Raw genomic sequence first — 12,936 nt, 5'->3', positions numbered from 1 at the left:
TGCCTTGTCGTGGCGAAGGGGCTTGAACAACTCCAAGAAGCTATGAGCTATGCCATGCAGGGCCACCCAAGATGGACGGGTCATAGCAGAGAGTTTAGACTAAATGTGATCCACCTGGAGAAGGAACTGGCAAGCCGCTCCAGTATCCTTTCAACCCCCCACCCATTAGCAAGGGGAAGAAATCCTTCAGAAAGCAAGATAAACCTCAAAAAAACCCCCAAAAAAACAACCACCATTGGACATTTTCGAGGGCACTTTGTTAAGGGTCATTTAGTTATAAAATGCCCTGACTAAAAAGGGGGGTTTCCTGTTTTAATGTTATTTTAGGTATCGTCTAGCTAGGGGGCATTATTCCCAATGACACACAGCATGTGGCTACGAACAGCCAAGGAAGGATTGGCACAAGAGACTGACAAAAGTGACTCCTAAAGGCAAACTCAAGGAATCCCAGTTTCATCATCACACCCACCCCACCCCACCCCAGGGACCATTCTCCCCATGTCCCCTGTGTGTGGGGGGGTATCTCCTAACAACTCTCACCACCCCTAAAAAGCAACAGCTCCCAGGAGGGAGGGAGAAAGGTTGTTTTCTGCTGCTCCAGAGAAGCATCTGAAGAAGTGTGCATGCACACAAAATCTCATACCAAGAACAAACTTAGTTGGTCTCTAAGGTGCTACTGGAAGGAATTTTTTATTTTATTTTGTTTTGTCCAGAGAAGCAGACACGGAGCAATGGATTCAAACTGCAAGAAAGAAGATTCCACCTAAACATTAGGAAGAACTTCCTGACAGTAAGAGCTGTTCGACAGTGGAATTTGCTGCCAAGGAGTGTGGTGGAGTCTCCTTCTTTGGAGGTCTTTAAGCAGAGGCTTGACAGCCATCTGTCAGGAATGCTTTGATGGTGTTTCCTGCTTGGCAGGGGGTTGGACTGGATGGCCCTTGTGGTCTCTTCCAACTCTTCTATGATTCTTTGGGAAAAGCCGTGACTGTTTAAACTGGTACAATCCTGCTTTAAATGTGTAGTGCAGCCCACTTGGGCATTTAGCACTAATAATCATGTGGCAAGTTAGTGGTTGGTGTTACACTGTTGATAAAATCTGAGATACCGCTGATGTTTCTAGTCACCTGACCAGAAGCAGCCAACAAGAGTTCTTTCAGCCACCAGCAGCGGGACCAATCGGTGGGGTCCCTCAAAACTCATGGAAGGACCCCAGCATTCTAACCCAGTCAGTCTCCTTAATTAGCCAATCAGAACATTTCACCGCCGCTCCTCAAATACTTAATAAGATTCCTATGGTATCACCCTCAAATCTCTGCACCTCCATTTTGCATAACTACCCAATTAAGATTCCTCAGTACTACAGAAGCAGCCAAATATTTCAGTAGCCATTCATTGGTTCCCCACTATTTTCAGGAGTGAGGAGGCAGGAAAAGCACTCGGGTTTAATATTTTTACAAATGTGTACTTTTATTTTATTCTTGTTCTTACTGAAATTCAAATCACTTCCCCCCCCCAGAAAATAAGTCATTCTCCCTCCTTCCCCCCCTCCCCCTCCGCCAAACATAAGTACATACATAAAAATACCCTCCAACGGGCCCAACCCCAGACCCCAATATCCCTGCCACGGAAACCCCACGTCCCTTTTTCCAACTCTCAGAAGTTTGTTATTTCAAAGCTTTGGCAACCAGCTCATAAGCTAATTCAATCTCTTCGTCGTCTGGGCAGGTGCTGGCAAACTCCTCACGGGCGTAAGCATTCTTGAGATAGCGGTGGATGCCAAGGAACGCCTCGGGGATGGTAAAGTCGCGGTACTTCTTGCACACCACCTGTTGAGATGGGGAGATCAAACATAATTTCGGCAACATCGCGTATGAACGAATCAGGTCCGCATGCATTCCGAGATTCCGCACAAGAAGGAATTTGGTAATAGGTGCAGAACTTAGAATTCAGTAAAATCAAAGCATTCTGCCCTGCTTGCAGAAGTCTGCCTGCAGACATCTCACACAATACCCCTGTCCAAGTATTCTTGTTGCCGTGTTTATTAATATAGAAGGGACACAGCCAATGAGATTGGCTGCACGCCACATTTAAAGCTGTATCATACCACTGTAAACAGCCATGTCTCCCCCCCCCAAGGAATCCTGGGAACTGCAGTTTGTTAAGGGTGCCGAGAGTCATTAAACAATCCCTGTTCCCCTCACAGAGCTACAGTTCCCACGGCAGTTTTTAACAATCAATGCCTCTGGGAACTGTAGTTCTGCTAAGGTAACAAGGGTCTCCCTACAACACTCAGCAACCATAACAAACTGCTTTGAATATGTAGTGCAGTGGATGAAGATAATTTCCCCCCCACTGTAGCTCGATTTCAAGAAAGACCAATGATTCAATTAAGCTCAAACCTCACCCAACAGCTTTCCACACTTACATTTTGATAAGTTATTTAGATCTTGAAGTATCCATCTACCCAGGCACTTAACAGGAGAATCTTTCCACAGAAATGCATATCTTTTTGGCATTTTGTCCTTAGAAGAATGATTTAAATCAAAACCCAGCCACACAAGATCTTGCCAGGTTAAACTGAGACTTGGGGAATCTGAAGTCCCAATTTAACTTGCTCTGCTGGGAAAAGCCCTCTTAACTCCCAGATTCCATCCAATCCTCCTGGACTTAGAATCATAGAATCATAGAGTTGGAAGAGACCACAAGGGCCATCCAGTCCAACCCCCTGCCAAGCAGGAAACACCATCAAAGCATTCCCGACAGATGGCTGTCAAGCCTCCGCTTAAAGACCTCCAAAGAAGGAGACTCCACCACACTCCTTGGTAGCAAATTCCACTGCCGAACAGCTCTTACTGTCAGGAAGTTCTTCCTAATGTTTAGGTGGAATCTTCTTACGGGAGCTGGGGGGTGGAGTGGGGCTGGAGAGGAGCAAAAGAAGAGGTTTTCACCTTGACGATGTGGAGCTTGGGCAGAAGATTGCAGTCGGCCAACGTGAGCTCATCCCCATCAAGGAATTTGCGGCGGGACTGACCCTCGTCCTCGGCACTATTCTCGTCCACCTCCTCCGGTAGCGGCGTTGTCAAATAAATATCCAGCACCTTCAACGCTTTCAGCAAACCTTTCTCAAGATCTAAGAAATAAGGAGAGGACGGGCAGGGGGAGAGTGGGGGGGGAGGAATGAATGGAACCAATGAAAAGCCAAGGAGTAACGAGGGAAAACATCAGGAAGGGTTCAAGTAGCATCTAAGCTGGGAAGGGAGCCATTGGGATTTGAGGCAAGAGGGAGAGACAGAGGGAGCCAATGGCATCCAAGAAAAAGAGAATGGCAGAGCCAATGAGATTAAGGAATTAAGGCACCATCTGCATTTCAGGCAATGTCATAGCACTTTAAATGGTCATGGACCATGGACCAAGGAATTATGGGAGGTGTAGTTTGTTAAGGGTGCCGAGAGTCACCCTATTCCCCTCATAAGGCTATAATTCCCAGAGTGGTTCTTTCCAAAGAACTTTGGGAATCATAGCACTTGAGGAGAAAAGGGGTCTCAGCACCTTCTTCTTCTTCCAAGAACTTTGGAAGGGGAAAGAAGGAAGTTGTTGAATGTATGGGTATAATGCAGCGTGGATTTGATTTAGATCAAAACGATTTAAATCACAATTTAAATCACTAGACAGTAAGACTTGATTTAAATCATATATTTTTTACAGAAAGACTCGTTCTTGCTGGTATAATCTTAATATTTACAACCAAATGAAGGTTTCCTTTTTGACATAATAAATTTTCAGAGTAGTTTTTACAGTTATATAAAAAATAACTGATTTGGTTATACTATTAGAAATACATAGACAGATAATTGTGAAATTATTGTGAGGTTTAATAAGTTAACTGTTTATATTCGGACAACTTTTCTGCTGTACTTTATTGGAAGGAGAAAAAATAATCATTTCCTTAATAACAATTTAAACCATTTATTTAACTGAAACAATAACATTACAGCATATGTATCCATGTTTGTTAATTGATGTGGTTAAACAATTTAAAAACAACAACAACTGAAGACTCAGTTTTAGTACACATGAAAAACTTAAAACAAATCCTTATTTCCTGATGAATAGCCTTTGGACTATAATGTAACGTAAATAGAAAACTATCTTTAGAAAGATTTTTCCTCCAAAAGCATTTTATTTTAAAAAAATCCTATTTAATTTTTAAAAAATCCAATTCAAAAAAATCAAATTTTTTTGTTTTTTGTTTTTTTTTAAAATCATTGATTTTTATCCACCCTGGTATAATGAAAGATGTTAATGTGGAAATGTAAAACCTGGAAACTTTAATAAAAATAATTTTAAGGGTGTGTGTGTGTGTGTGTGTGTCTCAGCACCCTTAAAAAGCTATAGCTGCCATGATTCTTACGCAATAACCTGGATGAATCCCACCCAATTAAAACGAAGATGCAAGCAAGCAGCAACTGAAGTCCATGGAGGAAAGTAGCCAGTGAGAACGAAAGGATACCCCAGTCGGTTCACTGAGAGGCCTGGGAAAGAATGGGCCAACAGAATTGAAAAAGACCAATATGAGAATCAAAACACTTGAGAAGAGGCCACCCAGTGAGGATTTGGGGGCCAAGATACTCACTGGAGTTCTGCCCCGGGTTCGAGTTCTTGATATAGGCAGAGAACTTGGCAAAGACGTCAAGGCCAGCCGTGTTGGACTCGGGGTTACGGGCAGCCAGCTTGGGGTACCTGTGGGAGAGAAGGCAGATTTATCATCAACCGTGAAGCGGCCTCGCTTAGTGGCGTCACCCGCAACTCCTCCTGGAGAGCCAGCAACCCCATTTTCCCTAACCAGCTCCCCTACATCCACAAAAATTATTGAAAAGCATTGAAAGTACTCAATAAATGGAGGTTCTGCCCCCCCCCCGCCCCCCAGCAGAAGCCTGCCCCCTTGAGGGGGTGATCTCCTAAAAAATGCTAATTAATAATAATAATAATAATAATAAATTTTTGCCCCGCCCATCTGGCTGGGTTTCCACAGCCATTCTGGGCAGCTTCCAACAAAAGATTAAAAACACAATAAAACATCAAACATTAAAAACTTCCCTAAACAGGGCTGCCTTCAGATGCCTTCTAAGTCAGACAGATGTTTATTTCCTTGACATCTGATGGAAGGGTGCCACTAACAAGAAGGCCCTCTGCCTGATTCCCTGTAGCCTTGCTTCTTACAGGGAGGAAACCGCCAGAAGGCCCTCCGAGCTGGACCTCAGTGTCTGGGCTGAATGATGGGGGTGGAGACTCTCCTTCAGGTATACAATAATAATCCTTGGTACGCCCATGATCAGCTCAATTGCCTCATCTAATTCTTACTTGGGAGGGCAAAGGACCTCCTCAAGGAACTCTTCAATCTTGTTAGTGTCTGTATGAACCTCGGTCCCGTACATCAGGAACGGGAGCTGACCTCCGGGGCAGAGTTTCTGCACCGTCTCAGTCCTCCTACAAGGAAGAGAAGAGGAAGAACATATTAAGAGTGCTTATAACTGCGGGAAGGACCCCAGAGCGAAGATAAGCAATGTTGGCTGGACGGGGACATGCAGATGCGAGTCCGTAGCAAAAGGTGCCCCTGCAGCAATTTCTACCCACCTCTTGGTGTCCACTGTGGTGACGTTGAAGGTCACGCCCTTGAGCCAAAGGACCATGAAGAGTCGCTGGGAGAAGGGGCAGTTCCCGATCTTGGCTCCATCGCTGCCAGCCTGAGGAAATGAAACCAAAACATTGAGACCTAAGCCTCAATCTAACTCTCCCATTCTATAATTCAATGACTAGACCAGGAGTCAGCAACCTTTTCCAGCCATGGGCCAGTCCACCGTCCCTCAGACCATGTGGTGGGCCAGACTATATTTGGGGGGGGGGGGGAATGAACGAATGCCTATGCCCCACAAATAACCCAGAGATGCATTTTAAATAAAAGCGCTCATTCTACTCATGTAAAAACACCAGACAGGCCCCACAAATAACCCAGAGATGCATTTTAAATAAAAGCGCTCATTCTACTCATGTAAAAACACCAGACAGGCCCCACAAATAACCCAGAGATGCATTTTAAATAAAAGCACACATTCTACTCATGTAAAAACACCAGGCAGGCCCCACAAATAACCCAGAGATGCCTTTTAAATAAAAGCACACATTCTACTCATGTAAAAACACCAGACAGGCCCCACAAATAACCCAGAGATGCATTTTAAATAAAAGCACACATTCTACTCATGTAAAAACACCAGACAGGCCCCACAAATAACCCAGAGATGCATTTTAAATAAAAGCACACATTCTACTCATGTAAAAACACCAGACAGGCCCCACAAATAACCCAGAGATGCATTTTAAATAAAAGCACACATTCTACTCATGTAAAAACACCAGACAGGCCCCACAAATAACCAAGAGATGCATTTTAAATAAAAGCACACATTCTACTCATGTAAAAACACCAGACAGGCCCCACAAATAACCCAGAGATGCATTTTAAATAAAAGCACACATTCTACACATGTAAAAACACGCTGATTCCTGGACCACCTGTGGGCTGGATTGAGAAGGTGATTGGGCCGCATCCGGCCCATGGGCCTTAGGTTGCCTACCCCTGGACTACACCCACATTTAGCCTAATCCAGCTCATCTTATGTAAATTATTATTATTATTATTATTATTATTATTATTATTATTATTATTATTATTATTTATACCCTGCCCATCTGGCTGGGTTTCCCCAGCCACTCTGCTGGCTAACCCCGCAGCCTTGGGGTGGTACCGCAAACATAGCTAAATTAATTCCCGCTGCAAGCCGGAGAGAGGGCAGTGTTTTACGAGAGTCAGAATCACTGTACTTTTTACCAGCGACTTGGCCTTCAGGAAGCCACAAAAGCACGTAGGAAAGAGCTGAGACTGATTTGCAACTTGAAATCCCCAGGTGTCCAAAAAGATTCCTATTTTTTGCTCCATAAGACGCACTTTTTTCCTCCTAAAAAGTAAGGGGAAATGCCTGTGCGTCTTATGGAGCGAATGGTGGTCCCTGGAGCTGAATTGCCCAGGGGCCAAAAGAGGATCATGCTTTTTATTTTACAAAGGAAAAGGGAGTGTTGAAAGGACCCCCCTCAGCAGCTGATCAGCAAGAGATTGGGAGAGAGATAAGAGTCCCGGCTCCCTTTCAGCCCCGCCCTCCTTTGTTGAATGTGCTGCAGAGGGAGGTTGTTTGTTTCCCCAGGACATGTGACTGGCTGATTAGATTATCTGTCTGGAAACTGTAGAAATGGCTCCCTTTCCTTAAGATTTTTCAGAAATGTGAGTTAAACCTCATAAAAATGGGGCTTTTCCTCTTTGCTTTTCCCCCTTTGCAAAAGGAGCTTTGCTTTTCCCCCTTTGCAAAAGGAGCTTTGCTTTTCCCCCTTTGCAAAAAAAGCTGCAAAACCTTTAGCTGATCCTCGAAAGAAAAAAACCCAGGGCTTTTCCCTTTGCAAAAAAAGCTGCAAAACTTTTAGCTGATCCTAAAAAAAGCCAGGGCTTTTCCCTTTGCAAAAAAAGCTGCAAAACTTTTAGCTGATCCTCAAAAAAACACACACACACACACACACGGGCTTTTAGAGGAGGAAAATCAGAAAAATAATTTTTTTCCCTTGTTTCCTCCTCTAAAAATGAGGTGCGCCCTATGGTCCGGTGCGTTCTATGGAGTGAAAAATACGGTATTTATGTATGGCCACTACTGCGGCCTGTGTTTCGTTAGCCCAAAAAATGGAAATTGAGCGAGGTGCCAATCAAAGAAGAATGGCAACTTAAGCCGGCAGAATATGCACAGCTTGCAGACTTAACATATAGAATAAGAGATCAAGAAGGACATACACTTAGAGAAGATTGGAAAACGTTTATTGAATTTATGGGAAATAATGGTGTGCGGCTGAAAACGCTGGCAGCACTAAGATAAATTCAACAGTGTAAATAAGTTCTGATGGATGTAATAATGGAATGCTGAATGGTATGGTTTTTGTAAAATATGCAGGGATTTATGATATGTCAAATGAACCATGTAAAGAGAAGAAGGGAAGTCTTTGATATCTTAAGGATGTACCGTGTTTCTCCTAAAATAAGACACCGTCTTATATTTTTTTTCCCTCAACAAAACACAGTATGGCTTATTTTCAGGGGATGTCTTATTTTAACCGCGTCACATCAGTACGCTGCATAGCCACGCCTCTCCAGGCTGTTTTAATGGGAGGTGCCGCGTCACTATGGCTTATTTTCGGGGTATGGCTTATTTTCGGGGAACGGCTTATATTTCGCAAATGCATAGAAATCCTGCTATGGCTTATTTTATGTCCATGTCTTATTTTAGGAGAAACAGGGTAGAAATGAGTACTTTAAATTGTAAAACTCGACACTTAATAAAAATGAGAGAGGGTGGGGGCCTTACAACCACTTGGGGGAGGCAGTGGCATACGAAAGGCCAAAATACCTTCCACCACAGTAATAATGAATAATAATTATTCCTTCTTTATACCCCGCCCATCTGGCTGAGTTTCCCCGGCCACTCTGGGCAGCTTCCAATCGAGTGTTAAAAACAATACAGCATTAAATATTAAAAAAAACTTCCCTAAACAGGGCTGCCTTCAGGTGTCTTTTAAAAATAGGATAGCTGCTTATTTCCTCGACATCTGATGGGAGGGCGGTTCCAGAGGATGGGTGCCACTGTCTGGTTCCCTGTAACCTCACTTCTCGCAGTGAGGGAACCACCAGAAGGCCCTCGGAGCTGGATCTCAGTGTCCGGGCAGAACGATGGCGGTGGAGACACTCCTTCAGGTATACAGGACCGAGGCCGTTTAGGGCTTTAAAGGTCAGCACCAACACTTTGAATTGTGCTCGGAAACGTACTGGGAGCCAATGCAGATCTCTCAGGACCGGTGTTATATTGTCCCGGCGGCAACTCCCAGTCACCAGTCTAGCTGCCGCATTCTGGATATTTACAAAGGTCACGGCCACCCAAATCTTTAAAAAACAAAAAAACAAAAACAGAGTTTCCCTGTTCCGAAGTGACTGTAAATCACAGTGCTGGTGATCAGGTGGCATGTTTTCCGCAGGTTTCGGTCTCCCCTGCAGGCTGGGAGCTCCTGCTGAACCTTGATCTCTGTTTAGCTTGCCACACAGGAGTCGCTAACTAAGCAGGTTTATCAACAGGGTTCTATACAACTTCCTGGGAGGGCTCCGAGCGCAGGCCTGCAGCAGGATTCCTCCTAGTCCAAAATGAGGAGAGACATAGGGGGATCCAAGAGGCCAAACTTGCACTGAAGGGGACGCCACGCTTAAGGAGGCTGCCTTAATGGCGCTGTTTTTATTGTCTTTTACTATAACCTTTTATTGTCTTTTACTAAAGCCCTAAACGGCCTCGGTCCTGTATACCTGAAGGAGTATCTCCACCCCCATCGTTCAGCCTGGACACAGATCCAGCACCAAGGGCTGGGGAAACTCAGCCAGATGGGCGGGGTACAAATAACAATAAATTATTGTTGTTGTTAACTGCGTTTGGCAATCCCAGTCAGAATGGCCAAACTTGTGGCAAGCCAGCACCCCTGGGAACAGTGGGCTGGATAGACAACATGTTGGCAACTGTTGCCAAGAAGAAGAAGATCTCTTGCTCTAGTAACCCATACAGTCAGGGTGGAGATAAGATGAATCATCTTCCATGGAGGACCATGGCCACCAACCGTTGCCATGGGAACAGATGGTCTTTCCCAGACATCCTCCAGAAAGTTGAGTTGTCGCCAGCTAAACATGGTCAGCCAGTTCCTACTTCTACTACTCAGCAATGGTTGCCCTCAGCCGCCAAGGGACAAGAAGTTGCTATAGAAATGCCCAAACAGAAAGGCGTGCGGAGCCAGCCATCAATCAAAATGGCCTCCGGACTTAACAGTCGATCGGCTGTTTGGTATTTTTGGCAAGTCGCTATTCCCGTGCAAACAAAAACAAACGAAAAACAAAACGAAAAGCCCACATCTAAAATTCTTTGAAAACCTGACTCAGGTTGCAGAAGACATTATGCTGACATAACCGTCTCCATTTTTTCGACTGTCGCTGTGCAAGATATACTCAGGGTAGCAAAAATAAAAGGCTGCTCTTGCAGCTTTCATATTTGTACAGAAGAGGGAACTCCAGTGCAACCTGCACGGGGCTTCTGAGCCAAGTATTAGTAAGTTTGCTTGAACTTAAATAATTAGTTCTGAAGAAGTGTGCATGCACACGAAAGCTCATACCAAGAACAAACTTAGTTGGTCTCTAAGGTGCTACTGGAAGGAATTTTTTTAATTTTGTTTTAAATAATTAGATTTATATCCCGTCCTTCGCAAAGGAGCCCAAGGTGGCAAACACATCTGTGATAAAACAAAACGATTTTAAAGAAAACAAAAAAGGATTCAAAAACCCTAAAAATATCTACAAAGATTTTTTTCTTAAAAAAATTAACCCAATAAATATTTTTAAATGAGATTTTTAACCCCCCCCCCAAAAAACCCCCCACACTATTAAATCAGCAACAGGGAACTTGTGGCCCTTTAGGTGCTGTCAGGACTCCAACAGCAATCAGCCCCAGCTAGAACGGCCAATGGAAACAGCAAGGGATCCTGAGTTATAGTCCAGCAATACCAGTTTTTCCCATCCCTGTAATTAAAGGTGCGAGAGAGCCCTGTTTCCTTTTGCATCCAGCCACACTGCCAATTTCCCATGACTCAACAGACCGCAATTTCGACGGGCATCCCAGTTGCATGAGAAGTTCTGATGGCAAGAGGAATCTGGCAATCCAGGGAAGAAGAAGAAGAAAAAAAAACTATCTTCTTTTTTTACTTGCTAAATTTCCAAACAGAAAATTAATAATTTTAAAAGGCCGCAAGCACCTTACCCCCCCCCCAATATTTTGCATACCATATGTACCATACATTTTAAAGCGTGCGGCTTACACCACCTTATAAGAATCTTGGGAACTGTAGTTTATTGAGACTGCTGGGAAGCATAGCCCCGTGGTGGAGAAAACTACAGTTCCCAGGATTCTTTGCAGGGAAGCCAGGACCATGCAAAGTTCTGTAAGTGTGTGCAACCAGTAGCCCCACCGTTTCCCACCCTAAATAATCCCCAGTGCCTTTTCCTAACCACTTTCCGCCATCGTGATTAATTGTTCTTATGAAAACCCTGCCCTTTCCTTTCTTCCAGGTTTAAGTTTTCAAAAAAAACCCCGACAACATGACTCTCTGGTTGCTAAATTGGGCGCAGAAACAAAACCGGAAACCCTTACATGGAAAATGAGAGAGAGAGAGAGAGATGCCCTTCCCTGGAAAAAGATCAAGCAAGAATGAGCCATAAAAACGATAAGTCAACTAGCTTCTGGGGAAAACATGTGCATGGAGATGGGAGGGTGGAGACGAAGTCACATGATTTCCCGGGACGGCCAGCCTTGTCTGATCTGGAGGAGACAAGGGGAGAAGTTCTCAAGCTGACATCATTCTGAGACTTAGAAGGTTTTTTTAAAATAAAAATAAAAATACTCAGATGTTCATTTCAGCCTCAGGAAATTCCACTATGAGCTGTCAGAAGTTACTCAGCCACCCAACACCCCCTTATCTCCACCTAATACATTCCACTCTTGGAGAAGCCATGCTTCATCCGTTCCCAATGAACCCAGGAGTCCTGGCCACAGAAATTCAACCCCACTCTAAATAATTACGCCAGGAGGGGAGAACCTCACCTTCACTGGTCCTGCTGAAACGCACCCTTGAACTCTGATAAGGAATCCTGCTTGTCTGAATGGAGGGCACAGAGGGAGGGGTGTGTGAGTGCGTGGTAGAAACCAGCCTACCCTACGAAGGACAATTCTGCATTTGTCGCCCTCCCCACTTTTGCTCTGCTACATGGCCCTCAAAAGGCTGTCTGGGAGGGACTGTGGCCCTCAAGGTGGAGGAGGTTGCCCACCCTGAATTAGGTCCTATTCCACTTGGGACGCGGGTGGCGCTGTGGTTTGCCGGTCAGAAGGTTGGGGGTTCAAATCCCCGCGATGGGGTGAGCTCCCGTTGCTCGGTCCCAGCTCCTGCCAACCTAGCAGTTCGAAAGCACGTCAAAGTGCAAGTAGATAAATAGGTAGCACTCCGGTGGGAAGGTAAATGGCGTTTCCGTGCACTGCTCTGGTTCGCCAGAAACGGCTTAGTCATGCTGGCCACATGACCCGGGAAAACTGTCTGCGAACAAACGTCGGCTACCTCGGCCAGTAAAGCCAGATGTGCATCGCAACCCCAGAGTCGTTCGCCACTAGACTTAACTGTCAGGGGTCCTTTACCTTTTTTTTAACCACTTCTCTTAGGAGAATCCAGGAATCCCAACCCTTAATTTACCGGTAACTTGCCAAATGCTGCCCCCCTGGCCAGCACTTAATGTAGCTGAGGAGTGGATACAGGTAAGTAGCCATGTTGGTCTGCCATAGTTGAAACAAAATAAAAAAAAATTCCTTCCAGTAGCACCTTAGAGACCAACTAAGTTTGTTATTGGTACAAGAAAGCTCATTTGCACATGAAAGCTCATACCAATAACAAACTTAAGTTCATAGAATCATAGAATCATAGAGTTGGAAGAGACCACAAGGGCCATCCAGTCCAACCCCCTGCCAAGCAGGAAACACCATCAAAGCATTCCTGACAGATGGCTGTCAAGCCTCCGCTTAAAGACCTCCAAAGAAGGAGACTCCACCACACTCCTTGGCAACAAATTCCACTGTCGAACAGCTCTTACTGTCAGGAAGTTCTTCCTAATGTTTAGGTGGAATCTTCTTTCTTGTAGTTTGAATCCATTGCCCCGTGTCCGCTTCTCTGGAGCAGCAGAAAACAACCTTTCTCCCTCCTCTATATGACATCCTTTTA

At 44.7% G+C, this 12,936-nt stretch overlaps 1 protein-coding gene across 1 annotated transcript in view; it reads right to left on the bottom strand.

The window, feature by feature from the left end:
• Positions 1-1,441: 1,441 nt before the first annotated feature.
• CLIC1 (chloride intracellular channel 1) overlaps positions 1,442-12,936 on the bottom strand; it is a 33,127-nt gene continuing 21,632 nt past the window's right edge. Inside the window, exons 2-6 of the mRNA XM_033141636.1 lie at positions 5,635-5,744; positions 5,362-5,487; positions 4,634-4,740; positions 2,949-3,130; positions 1,442-1,826 (exon numbers count right to left, since the gene is read on the bottom strand). Coding sequence (XP_032997527.1) covers positions 1,665-1,826; positions 2,949-3,130; positions 4,634-4,740; positions 5,362-5,487; positions 5,635-5,744 — 687 coding nt within the window. The 3' untranslated portion in view covers positions 1,442-1,664. The remainder of the gene's footprint in view (positions 1,827-2,948; positions 3,131-4,633; positions 4,741-5,361; positions 5,488-5,634; positions 5,745-12,936) is intronic.

This window comes from Lacerta agilis, chromosome 2, assembly GCF_009819535.1.
Source record: "Lacerta agilis isolate rLacAgi1 chromosome 2, rLacAgi1.pri, whole genome shotgun sequence".
NCBI classification, from domain to species: Eukaryota; Metazoa; Chordata; class Lepidosauria; order Squamata; family Lacertidae; genus Lacerta; species Lacerta agilis.
This window is presented reverse-complemented; position numbering and strand designations above follow the sequence as displayed.